General features: G+C 37.0%; 1 protein-coding gene across 2 annotated transcripts in view; it reads left to right on the top strand.

Annotated features, from left to right (window-relative positions):
- NFILZ (NFIL3 like basic leucine zipper) overlaps positions 1 to 19,362 on the top strand; it is a 48,133-nt gene extending 28,771 nt beyond the window's left edge. Inside the window, exons 1-2 of one of the 2 annotated variants that reach the window (XM_074301122.1) lie at positions 11,951 to 12,048; positions 17,927 to 19,362. In XM_074301122.1, the coding sequence (XP_074157223.1) occupies positions 11,967 to 12,048; positions 17,927 to 18,801 (957 nt within the window). In that variant the 5' untranslated portion in view covers positions 11,951 to 11,966 and the 3' untranslated portion in view covers positions 18,802 to 19,362. Of the gene's footprint in view, positions 1 to 11,950; positions 12,049 to 17,926 lie in introns of those variants that run through there. The other variant, XM_074301130.1, reaches the window with a different exon arrangement.
- Positions 19,363 to 20,649: the final 1,287 nt, after the last annotated feature.

Genomic DNA, 20,649 nt, shown 5'->3' with positions numbered 1-20,649 from the left:
AGATATATAGAAATAGCTCTCTTTGACTAACCCCAGTGGAGTCAAATTGACTTGGATAATTAAGAATGCAGAAGATCAATCTTCTCCCTAAGTCCACCACAACCCCAACCAAAAATGGATTATAAAAATTAGGTTGGCAAGAATTTGAATACCTGGATTCAGATCTCAATATTACCACATACTGCCTCTGTGTCTTTGAACTAGTTATTAGTTTCCACAACCATAAAATTATGGGGTTGGATGGATAAGTTCCCTTCTACCCATAAATTCTATAACTTAAAAATCAACTCATTAACAAACAGTTAGTAAGCACATACCAAATATGGTACTAAACTCCATGAATATAAAGACAAAAATGAAATAATCCTTGCCCTCAAGGATCTTACATTCTATCTGGGCAGATAAGAGGTACATAATGTATTCACGTATATAATTAAGTATATTAATAAGGGGATAATAATAATAAGTATATTCAAGATAAATACAAGGAAATTTGCTTGTGAGGAGGGCACTAGCAGATGGGGAAATCACAAATTGACACCGTACCAACCAGCATGGTGTGCCCTCGTTAAAGAAAGTGCTGTGCTGTATGAGCAAAGCAGAATTGAATTAACTCAGAAGAAATGTGAGTTGCACAAAGTTAGACAAGTCACTCCAAATGTTCATAGGGATTATTTGTGTCTGATCTGTGATAGAGCATTCCAAGCTCATGTTGGTCTGATCGACCACAGCCCAACACATTAACTTGATTCTAACATTGTGGTGTCATTTTGGAACTCTTTAAGACAGAAGGACAATAACCAACCAGTGTAGAAGGAGGTGCCTGAGCTTCTTCTTGAAGAAAGCAAGCAATCTTAAGAGGCAGAGGAGTGGAGGTAGGGCATTCCTGGTATCATGGAATCCCATGCAGATGGGAACTGGAGAGCCATGTGTAAAGAACAGCAAAGAGATCACTTTGGCTAGACTCTAAAGTGTCTAAAGTGCAGGGACTCTACAGTGTCCCTAAAGTATGATAAGGTTGGAAAGGGAGGGGCAGATTGAAAAGTTTTTAAATACCACAAAGAGAAGTTATTTGATCCTAGAATTTTGTGAGAAGCACTAGGGTTTCTTGAGTTAGGGAGTGACCTAGCTGTTCAGTTCTGTGGAAGATGGAGTAGAGAGAGAAGAGATTTATAATCCTGAAGTGGTATCTTATTTGTGAGAAATCCAAGTATATTTTTCACTAGGAGGTAGGGTGAGAAACTTCAATATAACCTCACCTAGGCTACTCTGCAATAGGGACTGATGGTCAGGGAGAAGACACAAAAGGTCTGGGGTATTTTCTTCCTTTCTGAAATCTATGGCAAATGGCAGATCATTCCAATATCTTTGCCAAGAAAAATCCAAATGGCACCACGAAGACTGAAATAATTGAATATGGCATGTTCTCTGACCTCCAGCTCCCCAGTCTCCATTTTTTCCTTTTAGCAAGGTCCTACTTGGATCTAGATAATCGAATCCCTGATTCCAAGCTCATTATTCCTGACTGTGCTATTAGACCAAATTCATTCATTCCCCCAAGGACAACAGTAGCCCCAATGCCTGACTTAGTCATAGACTAATTCCCTCACATGCCAAAATCAACAAGAAAAACATTTTTTGTGGGTACAAAACAATGCCCTACCTTGGCTGATGATGTCAGTACTGAACCACAAGGGCTTGGACTGAAAATTTTAGGGAGATTGAATTCTGATTGAGTCAAGTTTCCCACAGGGAGCTCTGTTCTCTTTACTCTGCCCTGTCTGGGGATGGAAGAGAAAGAAGAAAGAAAGAATGAAGGGGTTAGGGCTGGAAAAAGAGAAAGATTGAATGGAAAGATAAGAAAATAAAGAGGAGGGAGCAGATTCATTCTGAACCCAATCTTTCCTCTTTCCCTGTATCAATACCCAGTTCTGGGCAGTGAGCAAAACCAAAATTGGTAGAGATTCTTAAAACTGAAGGGTAATTAGGCTCATTCACCTCACACTGTTCTCCTTTGGGAAGCTTCTCTGTTTGAATCTATGATCATTAGTCATTGTTGAACAACTCTAGTTGTTGAAATCGAACTGAAATCTGCTTGTCTGTCACTTTACCTTGCTAATCCTGGTTCAGCCCTCTGAAAAGTTTAGCTTCTTTTCCCCATGAGAGCCTTGAAAATATTTTAAAACTGTATGCCTTCTCCAGAAGCCTTCCCTTCTGAAATCAAAATAGTCCTAGGTTCTTCAGTTGATTGATGGGTTAATCACTTAATCAATAAACATTTATTGAGCACTTACTAAATACCAAGAACTGGGCTAGACACAAGGAACATATGAACAAAAGTGAGATGGCTCCTAAAACATCATGTTCATAGATAAATGAATGAAATAAACACCAGAAATTTTAGGGATGGAGGAAGGCATGCTAAGAACAAATCAGGAAAGGCTTTTGAAGCAGGGATATTAAACTGAATCTCAAAGGGAGTTAGAAATTCCAAGAGTTCTGGGTGCTAAAGAATATCCTTCCAAGAACTCTGAGTAAGAAAGGAAACCCTTGCTTGGAAGACAAGCTATACCACGGCATGGGGGTGGTGATGGATGAATTATCAGGCAGGGAACCTGCAAATAGGCTAGCTTGTTTAGCAAATAGAGGAAGAATTATTGGAGAAGTAGAGGCAGAGGCAGACTGTGAAGGACTTTAAATGTCAAACAAAGGTATTTATATTTTATCCTAGAAGTAACAGGAAACCACTGACATTTCTGTAGCAATAGAGTGACATCGTTAGATTTATGCTTGGAAACTGTGCAAAAAAAAAAAAATGGACAAACTGAAAGAGATTAGGTACAAGAATACAAGATATGAGGAAACTAAGGCAGACGAGAGAGATGACTTGTTCAGGATCACACAGGTAGTACATGTCTGGAGTTAGATTTAAATTCACAAAGGTATATTCCTCATTCCAGGTCCAGCACTCTACCTACTTCTCCACCTAACTGTCCTTGCAAAGTCTAGGTAACAGGTATTGAGGGCCTAAACTAGGATGGTTGTAGGGAGAAGCAGATGTAAAAAGTGCTGATGTACAGAAATGACAAGACTTGATATGGGAGTTTGGGGAGAATAAAGAGTTAAGACCAGCCCTCAATAAAAATATGGAAGTTAGGAAGGATTTGGGAAGAAATGGTACCAAATTCAATTTTGGACATATTTGAGCTGAGATATCTAAGAGACACCCATGTGGAATTGTCTCTAAAACACTTGGAAATGCAAGTCTGAAGCTCATAAGGGAAATGAGAGACAAAAGGATAGATTTAGGAGGCTTTTGCATAGAAATTTTAATTAAATCTATGGGAGCTGATAAAATCACTGATTAGGAGGGTAAAAAAGGTGAGAACTAGAATATTAAGTTCTGGGGTATACATTTGCATAGGATAGTGGGGTTGGAAAAGTGGACCATGGATGATGATCCTGAAATGGACAATGGGTAGGATTGTTCCAACATACAGAAAGAGAATCTATGATGAAGCTGTGTTATGAAACAAGTGGTAAGAGAAAGGAGTCAATAGTGTCACATGCTTTAGAGAGGTCAGAATTATTGAGTTCTAAGAAAAGACCATTGAGTTGGCAAAGATCAGTGGTAATAAGAGGGGAAGAGATAGACACACAGAGCAGTTTCAGACAGGTGATAGGAACAGATGCCAGTTTATGAGAAGTTGAGAAATGAGTGGGAGGTGAGAAAGTAGAAACAATGAGCGTACACAGATTTTTTTTCTTCTTATCCTCTTCTCTTCTTCCTCTTTATTTCTCTTCCTCCTCCTCCTCCTCCTCCTCACCCTCTTCCCCATCCTTCTCCTCTTTTAGAGCTTGGTTATAAAAGGGAAGAAAGATATAGGTTGGTATTTGAAGCGACAGAGTCAGGGGGATTTTTTTTTAAGGGAAGTAATCTGGAAATTTTCCGAGGCTGGAGGGAAAGGAATTGTGAAAAGATTGAAAATTAGGGAACAAGATGGGATAATTTAAGGAGCAAAGTCTCTGACATGACAGTGGGGCTTAGTGGCAGGGTTAGCATTGGTTCCAAGCCCCTTCGACATCCTTGCCATCTTCTTTTGCCTGGTTAGTGTCATTTCCTAAAAATGTCACACCTAGCATTGCACACAATCTTCCAGATGGGTCTGGTCTGGGCAGAGGATAATGGAGCTATCTCCTTTGCTTTGGGCACAGTGCCTCTCTTAAACTGATACCACATCACACTATTGACTCATATGAGTTTGTGGTCAACTGGAACTTTCAGAATGGTTTCATGTGAAGTGCTTTTTAGTGCCTATGCTTGTGCCAGGGACTTTTTTTTTTTTTCTTTTTTTGAATGAAGGACTTTACATCCATCTGTATTAAAGTTCATCTTCTTGTATTTAGGCCATCATTCCATCCTATGGATATCTTTTTTGATTCTGATTCTGACACTCTATGTGTTAACAAGTGCTCTCAATTTGTTATCAATTACCAATTTGATAAGCATGTGCTCTAAGCTAGACATCATTCAAGCTGTAGCTAAAAATATTGAATACGACAAGGTGAGAAAGAAAAAACTATAGATTTCCTACCTAGTCAACATTAAATAGCATTAAATGAATCAATTATTTGGGTCTAGTCATTCAGCTAGCTGTAAATTCACTCTATTATGATCTAGTCCAGTGGTCCTCAAACTTTTTAAATAGGGGGCCAGTTCACTGTCCCTCAGATTGCTGGAGGCCGGACTAGAATAAAAACAAAAGCTCACACTCTGTCTCGGCCCTTCAGCCCATTTGCCATAACCCGGTGGGCCGCATAAACGTCCTCAGTGGGCTGCATCTGGCCTGCGGCCAAAGTTTGCAAACCCCTGACCTAGTCTAAGCCTTTTCATCTTATCCACATAGATATTATAAGAGATTTTTGTTAAATAAGAGATTTAGTAAAATTTGGATATATTATGTCTACATTATTCCTCTAATCTATCTCTTAATAATCCTGTCAAAGAAGATGAGATTAGTCTGACCTGATTCATCTTCCCATAGATTTCTTTTACAAACACTCCTCAAATCATCCATTCTAGAATTTATTAAGGAGAAAAAGATCCTTGTCAGCCTGTAGTTTCTTAATTAATTAATTAATTCGCTGAATCTCCATTTGAATTCTTTCTGTGCCTTAGGGTGAAATTCACTTAGACCTGGAGACTTGAACTTACAGCTGGCAGCTCAAGTCAAAGATCAGATATCTCCTCATTTATCTTGAGTTTCAGTCACTTTAACCATGTTTATTCTTTTCTTCCCACTGAGAAGATCATTCTCCCTGATAGTGGGGGGAAAAAGAAGCAAAAAATATGTTTAGTTTTTCCACTATTTCCCCATCATCTGTTATCACTGCACTATCCAGCCTGATCAGTGGGGTCATATCTTTCTGTTTTTTTGGGTTTTTTTTCTTGTTGTTTTCCATATTTTATCACTGCTATCAATTATCATTGGCTTTAACACCTGGGTTTTAGCTATCCTGACACTATTCTGATAGTACAAGGTCACATTTTAGCATTCATTCTCAGTTACTTGTCCATATTTTTACTGCTTTTTTATGCCCTTTTAAAATCTGAACTCAATGGGGAGCTTTTTGTGTGACTCATGAAACTCTGTAAATACCTCCCCATTTTATTTTTCATCAGAATAAAAGAACTATATGAATTAAAGATGAAGAGATTTGTCTAGTGCAGTTTACCTATTTAAAGATAAGGTAGCTGATACTAAGAGAGATTACAAGATATGTTTGCTCATTTGCAATTTTGTCTTTAGAATTACCTTCTTGAAACTTCCAATCTCTCTTCAACTTTTCATTTCAAAGCCGGAGATCAAGGGATCATATTTCATTTTTATTTTCAAAACATATGCATAGATATTTATAAACACACATACATGTATATTTCATTTTTATTTTTATTTCCAAAGCATATTCATGGATGGTTTTCAACTTTCATTCTTACAAAACTTTGTGTTCCAATTTTTTTCTCTCTTCCTTCCTGCCCCTCTCCCCTTGATTGGCAAGTAATCCAATATATGTTGAAGTTGTGCAGTTCTTCTACACTATATATATATTTTTTAAATGGTTCTTCTATGGTACCGTTTATTGTTCTAGTTCTATTTTATTGTTTTATTTATTTTATTTTAGAATTTGTTTATTTTTAATACACATTGCTTTATGAATCATGTTGGGAGAGAAAAATCAGAACAAAGAGAAAAACTATGGGATAGGAAAAAAAAAAAAAGAAGTAAACATAGCATGTGTTCATTTACATTCAACCTCCATAACTCTTTTTCTGGATGTGGATGGCATTTTCTGTCCAAAATCTATTGGGATTGCTTTGGATCACTGAACCACCAAGAAGAATCAAGTCTTTCATAGTTAATCATTATACATTCTTGCTGTTATTGTATATAGTGTATTCCTGGTTCTTCTTGTTTTGCTCAGCATCAATTTGTGTAAACATGCTTAAATTTTCATCGAATTCCTTGAAATCTACTATGTCAAGGTTTAAAGTGCCCACTAAACTATAGACAATATATACCTTCATAGTCTTTCCCCCTTCCTGACTCCCTGCTTTATGTGTTTTTCTTTCATTGTTCATAGATATTTTAATAGCATTTTATTTTTTCCCAATTATACATCAAGATGATTTTTAGCATTCACTTTTTTTTAAAAGAGTATTTAATAATTTGTTAAATAGAGAGATATACTGGGATCAAATTGGATCCATGGTTTGTTCCCAGGGCTGAGTGAGACTAACCTCTCCAAGAATCCAGCAAAGAATCAGAGTTCTCAATGACATATATACATGTGACTCAGATGCAGAGGGTAGACTGAGGCAGAGTCGGAGTCAGGATACAGAGAGCAGGAATGGGATTCTGACAGGGTGGGGTGAGCTTCTGGAGAGGGGATGATATAATTTGGGGGAGGCACCCTGGACATGGGGAGAGGCATCTTGATAAGACTGTATCTGATATTCTAATAGCTTGGGATGGGGAGAGGCATTCTGATTTTGATTCTAAGTATTCTGATCAAGAGGGAGGGGAGATTTTACAGAACTGAGAAGCTGGGAAACAGAGGCAGAACTGGGTCAGAATAATTGGGGAAACTGAGTCAGGACTATAAAAGAGAACTGTGGTATAACATTCCACATACTCTCTCTTTTGAATATTCAAACCATTGAATTACTTTCCTCTAGAAGGTCTCAGCACTATAATTTTTGATCAACCTTTTGTAAAGCAAATAAACCAAACTAAAACTAGAAAAATGCAAGGACTTATGGCAAGGATCAATCTCTCCCTGATAACCCCAGAATTATTAGCATCAAACAGCACTCCTCATTTAGGGAGACACACAAAGCCTTCCTGTTCAGGTCCTCTGCAGTTGGGGATAGCATTCACTTTTAAAAGATTTTGAGTTCCAAATTTTTCTCCCTCTTTCCCTCCCACCCCTCTTCCAAAAATGGTAGGTAAATTGATATAGGTTTTACATGTGCTACTATATAAGCATTTTTTCATATCTGTCATAGTTGTGAAAGGAAAAACAGAACAAAAGGAAAAAATAGTATGAAAAAGAATAAAGTAAGTGAAAAGAATATGCTTGTCTTCATTCAGAATCTATCAGTTCTTTATCTGGATATGGAGAGCATTTTCCTTTGTATGTTCTTTGAAATTGTCTTGGATCATTGTGTTTTTGAGAAGAACCGAATGATTCACATTGATCATCATCCAATGTTGCTGATACTTTGTGTGATATTTTCCTGGTTCATTTCACTTTGTATCAGTTCATACAAGTCTTTCCAGGTTTTTCTGAAATCTGCCTGTTCATAATTTCTTATTGCACAACAGTACTTCATTACATCATTCAGCCATTCCCCAATTGATGGGCATTCTCTCAGTTTCCAATATTTTGCCACCATGAAAAGGGCTGCTACACATATTTTTGCACATATGGGTCCTTTTTCCTCTTTTATGATTTCTTTGGGATAAAGACTTACTAGAGGCATTCACTGCTGGATCAAAGGGTATACATGGTTGGTTGTTCCAAATTGCTCCCCAGAATGGTTAGATCAATTCACAACTCCACAAACAGTGCATTAGCACAACAATTTTCCCACATCCTCTCAAACATTTATCTTTTCTTGGCATTAGCCAATTTGATACATATGATACCTCAGAGTTGCTTTAATTTGCATTTCTCTAATCAAAAGTGATATAGAGCCTTTCTTCATAGACCTATGTAGAGCTTTAATTTCTTCATCTAAAAACTATCTGCTAATATCCTTTCACCATTTATAAATTAGGGAATGGCTTGTAGTCTTATAAATTTGATTCAATTTTCTACATATTTGAGAAATGAGGTATTTACACTTGCTGTAAAGATTGTTTTTCAGCTTTTTGCTTTCCTTCTAATCTTGGTTGCATTGGTTTTGTCAGCACCAAAACTCTTTATTTATTTATTTTATATGTATAATATAATATATATTATACAATTTTAATGGTAATATATTATTCATTTATTTGTAATTTAATAAAATCAAAATTATCTATTTTACATTTCACAATATTCTCTATCTCTTGTTTAATCATGAATTCTTCCCTTCCTCATAGATCTGACAGTAGACTATTACTTGCTCTTCTAATTTGTTTATGGTATCATCCTTTATGTCTAAATCATGCATCCATTTTGGCCTTACCTTTGTATAATGTGAGATGTTGGTCTATACCTATTTTGTGTCCTATAATTTTCTAGTTTTCCCAGGAGTTTTTGTCAAATAGTGAATTCTTATTCCAAAAGCTGGAATCTTTGATTTTATCAAATACTAAGTAACTATTGTCATTGACTATTGTGTTTTATGCACCTAATCTTTTCCACTGATGCACGTTCTATTTCTTAGCCAATACCAATGCCTTATGAACTACAAACTCTATGATGGGACATTAATGGTTTCTCAAAGTTTCCATCACATCCACTTACCCAACCAGGTTTGTTTGTTTGTTTGTTTTTGTTTTTGTTTTTGTTTTTGTTTTTGTTTTTTTTTTGTTTTGACAAAAACAGGATCAGGATATCTCCTTAGCTTTCTTCTCCAGCATGAAAGTAGACTATAAAATGATGTTGCCTTTCCCAAGGAATACCTGTTTTTTATTGGCATTAAGAGCAGAGATGGGGCTCAAATAGTTACTCAAAGTGCAACTTTTGCATAAAATATGAGAAAACACTTCAAGACTTAGCTGATATAATTGCCTCCCTTTACATAGGTATAAAAAAACATCTCCTTGATCCAAGTCCTCCTTTTGTGGGTTCTTCTGAATAGTAGAATCTAAGAGCATGGGTAATTCATTATGCTAGCTCAGCTCTCAGCTCCTCTAAGATTCTCATCTCATTTCTGACTCCTCAGGACCTCAAAGTCCTACTCATTCATGCTTTGTTTAGATTGCATTTTATTGAATGAAAATAAAAGTGAAAGTCATAGCATTAGAAATCCTAAAGGACTGGCAACCTGTTATTCTCTCAAGGATCTGAAATTGCAGCTTCTTAAACTCTACTTCAGGGAAAATATCAACAACAGCATCAGTGCTCCAATACACCTGGGTAATTCTTAGGTGTCCATTAATAATGTTCTTAGGAAATACCTTCATATCCTAGTTTTAAAGTCTTTTAAGCAAGATATATATCCTTACAAAGGCCATATTCTAATAATGAATCATATTCTGCAAATCCTCAGAGATTTGTGAAGTTTTATTTACCTCTCAGTACTACCAAAAAGGAGGATGGGATATATTAATGATATACTTTGCAATTTAGGCTTTAGCTTGCCAGAAGTTATTTAATTTCTTTTAAGATTAATCTAATTCCAAATTATTTCTGACTTGGAGATATCCAAACTGCATAGTCTCCATGCACTACTACATGATAATTCCTAGATAATTTGAAGTAACATTTATAGAAATTTTGAACAAATAAAAGATCATAATATATAAAAAGATCATAAGATTCCAGAAGTGACCATTTACTTTTTTCTTGGATCATTTCCACTTAAAAGCTCTTTCCTATAATTATGATCTTAACTTTGAATTTCAAAAGAAAAAGTTCTGTTTTTAGATGATTTAAGGGTCAATCACTTCAGAGATTAGGGACGTAATGATCATATTACCATTACCAATAAGAATTAAGTTTGGTTATTACTCTTACTTAAAGTTCAAAGGAATACCTTAACTTTTGTTCATTATGCTTTTTCATAAGGGAAAAGTCTGGTAAATGTTTTAGGTGGAATATATTATATTTCTTAATATTTCTAGACAAATTAAAAAGATGGATTTTAACAATTATTTCCATAATTTCCCCCTTTTGTGCTGCTACACAATTTAAAACATTTAATGTATTTAGTAATTTAAGATTTTAGTTTTATACCTGCTAATACCAATTTACATTACTCTTATTGATCCAAAATTTGGAGTTTTCTTTTTCGCTTTAATATGTCAAATGCAACAAAATCGTAAGATGACAAAGACTATTTTCAATGCTCTAAAAGTGGGTCACATGACATTAGTTGAGGTAAATCAATATTCAAATACTTGATTCTTTATCCTTTTACTCTCTAACGGTAGCCAGAAGGCTATGCAGATCTGGGATCAATTTGTTCCAATTTAAAGGCCACTGGAAATTTGTCCTATTAGTTAGCTAGCAAGAAGATATTCTGGTCTCTTTAGGTGTAGCTATTAGAGATGACTTATTCTGAAACCATATTATTAGTGCAATTACCAAATCCTGTGAAGTGTTAATATGTATTTGAATTCACATTATTTGAAATTATGATTATGTAAAATATGATTGTTGATTTCAGCTCAATGGAAATTTGCAATGCAAATTCAAATAATACAACCATTTAGTGGGATTCATTATTTGCACTGACTATTGAATCTTTTGATACATCTATCATTCTCATCTGAAGAATATGCTTGCTATTATTTGCTGAATCCAACAATTCTTATCAAGTACTTGTAACTACATCTACATCTCAAAAATGTGTGTACATTGCCACTGGAAGTGATTGTAAAGAAGAGAAATTCCACTAATTCTATATTTCATACTAAATATATGTTATTCAAGAATTATTCAAGGAGTATTTACTCTAAACCAACTAAGCTCCTGTGGGGAGTTTAGTTTCTACATTGGAATACTCAGTACTATATGCATCTTTCTCAAGGTCCTTGAGTCAAGGTCTATTTTCCTTTCACATTGTAAATAGATGTTCTGTACTTCCAAATTGAGAACCTTCAGGTACAACACCATGGTTGTAGTTCAGAAGGAACTTTTGACTCTTTAAACTATATAACCAACACTAATGAGTAAAGGATCCACAACTGGTCATTCAAGAAATTTTGGACTTTAGACCATGCTCTATCCCTAAAGAGTCTCTACTTGTAGACAGTCTCAGTGAGGAGAGGAAATTTGTTGTTTTTATAATAGTTTTTTATTTTTCAAATTACATGCAAAGATAGTTTTCAACATTCACCCTTGAAAAACCTTGTGTTTGACATTTTTTCTCCCTCCCTCCTCATCTTCCCCCCATCCAGTAGAGAGCAATATATAGATATCCAATATAGGTTAAACATGTGCAGTTCTCCTAAATATATTTCCACTTTTATCATCCTGCACAAGAAAAATCAGGTCAAAAAGGAAAAAAAAATGGGGGGGGGGGGGAACTAAGCAAGCAAACAACAAAAACAACAAAAAGTGAAAACACTATGTTGTGGACCACAATCAGTCTCCATAGTCCTCTCTCTGAATGCAGAGGGCTCTCTCCATTGTCTATTGGAATTGACCTGAATCACCCCTTTGTTGAAAAGAACCAAGTCCATCACAGTTGATCACTACACAATCTTGTTGCTATGTACAATGTTCTTTTGGTGGAAAGAAGAGTTTTCATGGGGTTTCATAATGCATACTCACCTAGAATTGATTCAGAAGTCTCTCCTGTCATAAAGACAATGATTTTTTCAACTAAAGGTCTGTTTCTAGGTTTTTATGTACAGTCTAGCTAAAGTTACAGCTTTATCCAAAAATAGTCAACTAAAACTCATTTTCATATATTAATACCATTGTATTCATCAGTGAATTCCTTTAATTAAGCTGCAGGTATTTTTGGTGTGAATTAAATGTAATTTTCTTTTTTTTTTTCTTCTGAGTCTTAGAAATCACTGAATTGCATTTCTCTTTATGTATTTTGACTCAGTATTTCACTTTCTGATGCCATCAACTTCTTAACCTCCCACTTTTTGCTTTCAATTCATTTTTCAAATTCTTTTCAGCTCTAGTTTCCTTTTATTCTCTTTAATCTCGTTCGCAAATTAGACCATTTTAAAAAAATGTATTTCAAATTCATTGTAAAACTTTACTTTTAAATGATCTGAGCTGAAATTTTGCCCCAGAAAATATTTCCAATTTAGTTTCTTATTTTAGAATATCAAAACCTATGGCATATTCTAATTGCTTTTTAGGTGATTTTGCTTCTAATTTGTTTATGCAATTAAATTTTGTCAAATTATTTAGGAAAGTCTACTGTGGTCAGGTAAACTTAACTCAGGAGATGAAATTTTGCTTCATTTGCCTCCCAAATTATTTGCCTTTTGATTGAAAATAAGCCTCATTCTTTCCAAACTGGAAAGAAGTTAAAAAGGAAAAGTTCTGAACCAGCAGATCAGGCTTAGTCTCAAACTTCAAACTACAAAAGCACTTTTCTTTTTTCTCTTTACTATTTTTGAGTCACTAAAGGGAAAACTCTGAAATCAGCTTCAGTTCAGCTTATATACTGTTAACTCATACAAAACACAAGGAATAAATATTTTCATTACTCTCAATATTCACTTGCTCATTCACATGCACAAAAATTCAGAGTATACTTAATTTAAATTAAACAAGGATCCTTTTCTTTAACAAATCATCTTGTTCAAAAAAATGTGAACATGTCATTTCTCTTGTGGGTATGAGCTATTATTATCCCCATGTTACAATTGAGGAAATGGAGGCATAGAATTTTATTAACTTGTCCAGTCATACAACTAGGAAGTATCTAAGACTGAATTTGAACTCAGATCTTCTTGATAGGAGGCCCAGAACTCTAACCATAGAGCTGTTTGGCTGTAGAAGAACTATTGATTTTAAGATCAGTTATCATCTTAGATTTTTATATCTCTAAAAAATATCTGAGTTCAAATAAAACAAATCACAATACATAGAAAATTATCAAGCATCATTTCTGGAGAATCACAGGGTTTATGGAATTCTGAGTATTGAGGGAACAATTAAGTACTTATTTATGAATTGAACCACTAGCCCTGGGCAATCTGCTTCCCAGATTTGCTGTCTAGTGCTAAAAAAAAGGGAAGGAGAGCTTATCCATCATTTGCCTTCATAGGATTAGAAACAATCTCTTTTGCCAACTTCGTGATGCTGACAGAAATTACATTGGTCCCAAGTAGTAGGTGATTTAAAGCTGCTCAAAGATCACCATATATCACCATAATATAAATAAGACTTACTATATATATGACACAAAAGCTGAGGTGGCCATCAATACAGACATGAACAGATACACACAAATTACTCCTTATTATATCTGAGAGACTTGGCCTTTTGCTCAAAATGTCAGGTCTTATGAATCCAATCAGAGTTCAGCAAGACTGGAATAAATCCCCTTCAAAAACTTTACAAGGATTTAAAAGATGCCTCATCTCTAAGTTCCGTGTGACAGTTTCTTTTAAAAAATTGAGGATGAGATTTAAAATTTTTAAAATTTTTCCTCAATTACATGTAAAATCAATTTTAAACATTTTTTAAAATTATGAGTTACAAATTCTCTCCCCCCTTCTCATTGAAAAAGAAAGTACTTTGATATAGGTTATACATATGTAATCATGCAAAACATATTTTCATATTAGTCATGTTATGGAAAAAAACACAGCAAAAAAAAAAAAAAAAGGAAAACCAAATTTTTTTAAAAGTATGTTTCAATCTACATTTGGTCTCCATCAGTTCTTTCTCTGTAGGTGAATACCATTTTTCATCATACGTCTTTTGAAATTATCTCAGATCATTGTATTGTTGAGGACAGTTGTCATTCACAATCGATCATGTACAATACTGTTGTTACTTTGTACAGAATTCTCCTAGTTGTGCTCATTTCACTTTGCATCAATTCATGTGAGCCTTTCTAGGTTTTTCGGAGAGCTTCTTGTTCTTGTAGCACAACAGTATTTTCATCACAATCATATGCTATAATTTGTTCAGATATTCTCAAACTGATGGGTATCCCCTATCTTCCAGTGTTATAAAGATCCAATAAGATAATATTTGTTATTAAAAAAAAAGAAAAGCAAAAAAGCACTTAGTACAGTGACTGGTATATAGTAAGTACTATACAAATCTTTACATATTTTTCTCCCCCATGTCTAGCCTATCTTTCTAGCCTCCTTTAATAATTTTCTTCTATCTTGTGATGGAGAGCTACCTACACACAGAAAAAGGACTGAAGGAATTGAAAGTGGATCACAACATAACTTTCTCAGGACTGTAGGAATTGAAAGTGGATCACAACATAACTTTCTCAGGACTGTAGGAATTGAAAGTGGATCACAACATAACTTTCTCAATCTTTTTGTTGTTGTTTGCTTGCATTTTGTCTTCTTACTCATTTACTTTCTTTTTTTTTTTTTAATCTGATTTCTCTTGTGCAGCAAGAGAATTGTATAAATATGTTTATACATTTTGGATTTAACATATATTTTAACATTGCTTGCCATCTAGAGGAGAAGGTAGGGGGAAGAAGAAAATCTGAAACACAAAGCTATGCAAGGGTCAATGTTGTCAAATTATCCGTACATATTTTTGAAAATAAAAAGCTTTATAAAAAAATAATAATTTTCTTCCAGATAGATCAGACTGCAAACTAGATGTTCCCAGATTTAATTTGCTTTTAGTGATTAAATGCAAATCTAATTAGATAAAAGATAATGAAACTCATTAAGTTTTCTAATTAATTTGATCCTAACACCTCATTGCAGTTATATGGGTTGTTACTTGTTGCCTGTATTATCTTTCATATCAGCCCAGGTTCCACTTCTACCATGAAGATTTCCCTACCCTCTTCCTTCCCCCACCTCTCCACCCCCAGCAAAAGAAATCTTTTCTTCCTCAATAGTCTCTGGAGCACTTTGACTCTTAGTGCTTTGAGGTAGGGAACAAAATCACTGAATGGGTGTTGCCTCAGTCAAACTAAGATCTGTTGAAGATCTTGCCTTAAAAAGGCCAAGGTCTCCCATTGCATCCAAGGCCATCTCTAGTCATCCTGATCCAAAACCTGCCACTGGACTCTCTCTGAAGAGAAACTGAGGCAGATGATTTTGCAAAGTTCTACATCACTTAAATCCAATTCATTTGCAAGTCATAGTATCACCTCCCTTAAGTCATGGTCATCTTCAAGAAGGAAGGACAAACAACAAGTCTTTCCAAGAGAAGCAGTCCTGGATTTTTGCTGGTTTATTCTGTGTCAGTATCTGAGTCATAGCATTATTAAACTGTTGTAGAAAAAGACAATGTAATTTGTGATTGAGGCTTATATCTGCCAAAAGCAATTTTATTTATTTTAAAATTAACCTGTCATTTCTGACTTAGAGAGAATGTTCAAACTGGTATGATCCCTCTCGTACTCTCACGTGACTTTCTGCCCCAAGGAAATTTGAGTTAACGTTTACAGGAATCTTAAAAAAGGAGATAGTTATAACATATTTAAATACAGTAACATTCTAGAATAGTCACCACTCAGTTCCTCTCTGGACCACTTCCCCTTAAGAGCTCTTGCTTTGTGATCAATATCTTAACCTTGAATTTCCAAAAGAGCAAACATTGTTCTTAGGTAGAGCATGGGGCCAATCACTTCACGGGTTAGGGAGGCAATGATTTTATCTAGACAAGAGCTAAGTTTGGTTATTACCAAACTTCCATTTCAATGGAAGACCTAAACTTTTGTTCTTTCCACTTTCCTAGAGAGAATCTGAAAAGAGAGTCTGAAAAAGATTTTAGGCTGGATAAACTATATTTTTAAATACATTTACATTTAAATATATTTAAATACACACACACATATATTTCTAGAGAAAAGAAGGTTTTAAAAAATGTTTCACAGGACCAACCTGTCACATTCTAAGCACTGGTGAACAGGCATATAAAGTTGTAAGTCATATTCCTGGCTGTTGTCCCAATTATTTTCTCCTGCGGTTTACTGGGAACCTTTTCTACCAATAATCTTTCAGTGTCATATTGAAGTCCTACATACCAACTGCAGATATGTAAAACCTGTTCGGTTCATATTCTGTTGCTCAGGGGCTCCCATTTTCCTTCTAATCTCAGCTTCTTAGAGGGACAAAAAAACCATATCATAGTAATGCAAAAGGACATTTGCTTAAAATAGAATCACAAGACAAATACAATAAACAACAGGCACTCATTATTAATTTCTCAAAAAATTCCTTCCATACTCTAAATATGAAGGGTTGTGGATCTAGCTTGTCCCTGATGTACACTGCTAACTCAGCACACAATGCAATCTTGGCTAATAATAAAAAGATATATCAGGAACGTATCTGGCAATGGATGGCAGCTAAATGTTACAGAGAGTCTTAGCTGGTCCTGGTGGAAGGAAGACCTGATTCCAAATCCATACTTAGACATTTAGTAGCTATGTGACTCTGGGAAAGTCATTTGCCTCAGTTTAACCTCAGTTTCTTCAGCTATTGAATGAGGGTTATAATCATATCTATCTCCCACTTTACAATATTTGTAAAGTGCTCAGCACAGTAGTAGTACTGGTACATAATTAGAATGCCTGCCATCTGGGGGGGGGGGGTAGAGGGAAGGAGGGGAAAATTTTGCATAGAAGGGAATGCAAGGAATAATGTAAAAAATTAACCATGCATATGTACTATCAAAAAAAAAGTAAAAAAAAAAGTAGTGGTACATAGTAATAGATACTATATATTAGCAATCATTACTATTTACTATTGACAATGAAAGCACTTTGGATATGATTAGCCCTTACCTCAGACCTCTGAGTTCTCAGGTGTGCAATCATTATTTCCTGATACAGAAGGGGCAAAGCATCTAAATGTGACGACATCAAAGTTTGAAAGTCTAGTTCTGTCTTGGTCAGGGAGACAATTCAGATACTATAGGATGAGAAGGAGCCTCGGAAACACTAGGAGATTGGAAACTTGTCTCTTCTATTCTCCTCCTTCAGTTTGTGCCCATTTGACTCTTTCCAACATCCCTGCTGAACTTCCCGATTGGCATCATCACCTACTGATTCTCCTAAAGGATTCTAGGGGATATAGTCCAAAAGACTGCAATAAAATCTGTCTAATGACAAGAAGAATGGGGTTGAGGCTTTTAACTTTTGTTGCTACTTTCATTTTCAGTTTAAACCTCAATTAATCTGACCAGTAAAGTCATGAAGCCTCTTTAGAGACTTACCCCATTTATCCTCACGGGTTTATTTTCTTCCTATTCTGACTATTTTTTTTAGTCACTAGCCAGAAAAAAAAAAAAAGCTATCACACATTTCCTGACCATATCATCAGCTATGAATTTGTATTTCTCAAGCTATAGCAAACTTATCCATAGGTTTGTTTTGTTTTGTTTTGTTTTGTTTTTTGTGGGGGGGAGCTGACAAAATCTAGGGAAGGGGCTCATTGAAAGAGTTATCGGGCTCATCCTAAGAAGAGTGGAGACCTTGAAGCTGGGCAGCAGGTCTTGAGATTAGGGGCTGGGGGTTGTGATTCTACATCACAGTCAGCATCATTCTAGGTAACTGATTTTCATCCTTGTCCCTCAGTTCCCTGGGCAGGAATCATGGATCTAGGACTCCTGAGACTCATGGATTTTCCACAGGGCAAAAACAAGGCCCTTCGGGGAACTCAAAGAAGTAGCTTTGTGCCAGCCACCCGACGCCAGCGAGAGTTCATGCCAGAAGAGAAGAAAGATACCACATACTGGGAAAAGAGGCGCAAAAATAACGAGGCTGCTAAGAGATCCCGGGAGAAGCGGCGCTTGAACGATGTGGCTGTGGAAGGAAGACTGGCGGCTCTCAAGGAGGAGAATGCTTTGCTGCGGGCTGAGCTGATGGCTCTCAAGCTTCACTTTGGCCTTCTGGGCCCTGGCAGCCCCCATACCCTCCAGGCCTTGCTGTGGCGGTGCCCCTGGTCAGCTTCCCGGGGTCCTGAGGGGAAACTAGGCCAAGCAGATGGACATTCCTTCAGGCCAGGCAGCCCAGGGCCCAAGGAGCTGGTCTGGAGGGATTCTGGTAGTTCCCACAAGGTGGTGGGCCTGGACTCCCCAGGGTTCTCCCATGAGCTATCAGTTCCCGACCCCAAAAGTCTAGACTCAGCTGTCTGCTCCCCAGCTTTCTTCAGCTGCCACCTGCTGGGTGGGCACACCACCCACCTGCCTCTGCTGGACTCTAGACCCAGGTGGGGGCCCTGGCCACCAGTGCCAACTGGGCAGGAAAAGAGTTCTGGGCACTGGGTCTTGGGTAACGATGATGGACCCTTGGTGGCAAAGTCTGCTTCTGGGGCACCATCCTCTGGAACACCCTACCCCCATCCTATGGACAAACGGAAGATTACAGCTCAGTCCTCCCTGCCCCATAAACTTCGGATCAAATCCCGGGTTCTGGCAGACTGGGAGGACAGTCCTTCCAATTCCCTCTGAGATTCCCTGATAAGGGAGAGAGGGGAAGGATAGGGAGCCTGAGAATGGTGGGGATGGAAGATAGAGGAGAGAAAAATAGAATGAGGAGGCAGAAATCTAAATGATTCCTATAGGTGTGCCAGCAAAAGGAGACCTACTATATTCCCTCTTTCCCCCACGAGGTTTCCCTGGAGCACAACAATTCAGATCCTGTCCCAGTACCAAGGCAATCAGTCCCGCAAGGCTGAATATCTTCCTGATAGGGTCCCCATATCCCAGCCTCCCACCAAAGGTGCTCTGTCTCATTGGGTTAACATAGGGGGAAATATGGTCTAGTAGAAAGGGCACTCATCTGGGAGTTAGCAGAGCCTTAGGTTCTAATCCCAGTCTTCTGCCATGTGACCACTTACCTCTCTAAATCTTCTCCACCTTCATCTGTATAATGGGGATAATTCCCTTACAGGATTGTGGTAAAAATCAGTTGGGATTTTGCAGACATTTTGCAAACCTTATAGATGGTGCTTAAGCTGGGAGTCTGTGAACTTTAAAAAAAATACATATATTTTGATATCTGTGTTTCAATAGATTTTGCTTCTTTGTATTTTTTCCATATTTCACTTTCACTAGCCTGCAAAACCTTTGGCAAAATAGAATGCCAGCTGCTGTTGTTATTAAGGAGGATTCTGGGGCTCTGAGGAAGGGATGGAGTCTGACCCCTGTCACCTCCTGGGGAGGATGCTGACTACTCAAAGGAAGTGGGTTCTGTTGGCAAATGCCAGGCTGTGAGCCAGATAGTGACCTAGATGCCAAACACTGAGTAATCTCCATCATTGTGGAGTTCTGCATTTGAACAATCCTTGTCCTATGGATTTCTCCCTTTTACACATACCTAGGGGCAACTAGGATAGAGTAGACAGAGAGCTGGGCCAGGAGTTAGGAGGAATTGAGTTCAAATTTTCAGTCTCAGACACGTAAGTGCTGTGTGATGCTGGGCAAGTCACTTAATCTCTGACTCAGTTTGCTCCCCTCGAGAAGCACAACACCTATAACCAGAGATGAGGAAATGCATCATCTAACCCCCTGTCAGATGTCCTGTGCTGCAGGGACACTAAAAGTGAAAGAAAGAGTCTGTGACTGAGACCTGTGGGTCTGTATTTGTGGGGGGAAGGGGAAAAGCCAGGTGAAAACCATCAGCAAAGATACAGAATCATTGGCTGCTTTTCATGCCTCCTCCTACCCCTGACCAGAAGGGCATGGAGATACCCTTTGGCCCAAGACAGAGCCACTGGGTCAGATCCTGCTGGATGAGGTCTAGTCAATGGATCTTAAGTCAGTTAATAGACCTTCTCAGAGATCTCCCCCTCCAACTTTGTCTTCAGTTCCAATTCAATTAAGGATTTATTAAATTCAACAAGGATTTGTTAAGTCCCTCGAGGATTTCTCCAGCAGCCAAGTGGGAATTAAGACAGAGCTGGGCCTGGAGACAGGAAGAATTGAGTTCAAAACTTCAGATGCTTACAAGTTGTGCGTTAGTCACTTAACATCTAAACATTCCTAAACTGAAAACTGGGGCTCATAACAGCACCTACCTCCCCAAATTGTTGTCAACGAAGTCATGTTTGCAAAGTGCTTAGCACAGTGTTTGGCACATAGGAGGTGCCATATAAATTAGTTAGGATTGATATTAATATAATTAATATTGATATTAATATTCATACAAAGGAGTAGCAGATAGAGGGCCTGTATGGAAGTGAAGAAGAAATGGGTTCAAGCCCTGCTTCCTACAGGTAGGTACTGGCTGTGACTTTGCAGCGAGACATTTACCCATTCAATGTCATAGCATCTCTCTAAGACTCCAAGATACAGAGT

The sequence above is a fragment of the Sminthopsis crassicaudata genome, chromosome 1, assembly GCF_048593235.1.
Source record: "Sminthopsis crassicaudata isolate SCR6 chromosome 1, ASM4859323v1, whole genome shotgun sequence".
Lineage (NCBI taxonomy): Eukaryota > Metazoa > Chordata > Mammalia > Dasyuromorphia > Dasyuridae > Sminthopsis > Sminthopsis crassicaudata.
The sequence above is the reverse complement of the archived record's forward strand: the minus strand, read 5'-3'. Positions and strand labels throughout refer to the sequence as shown.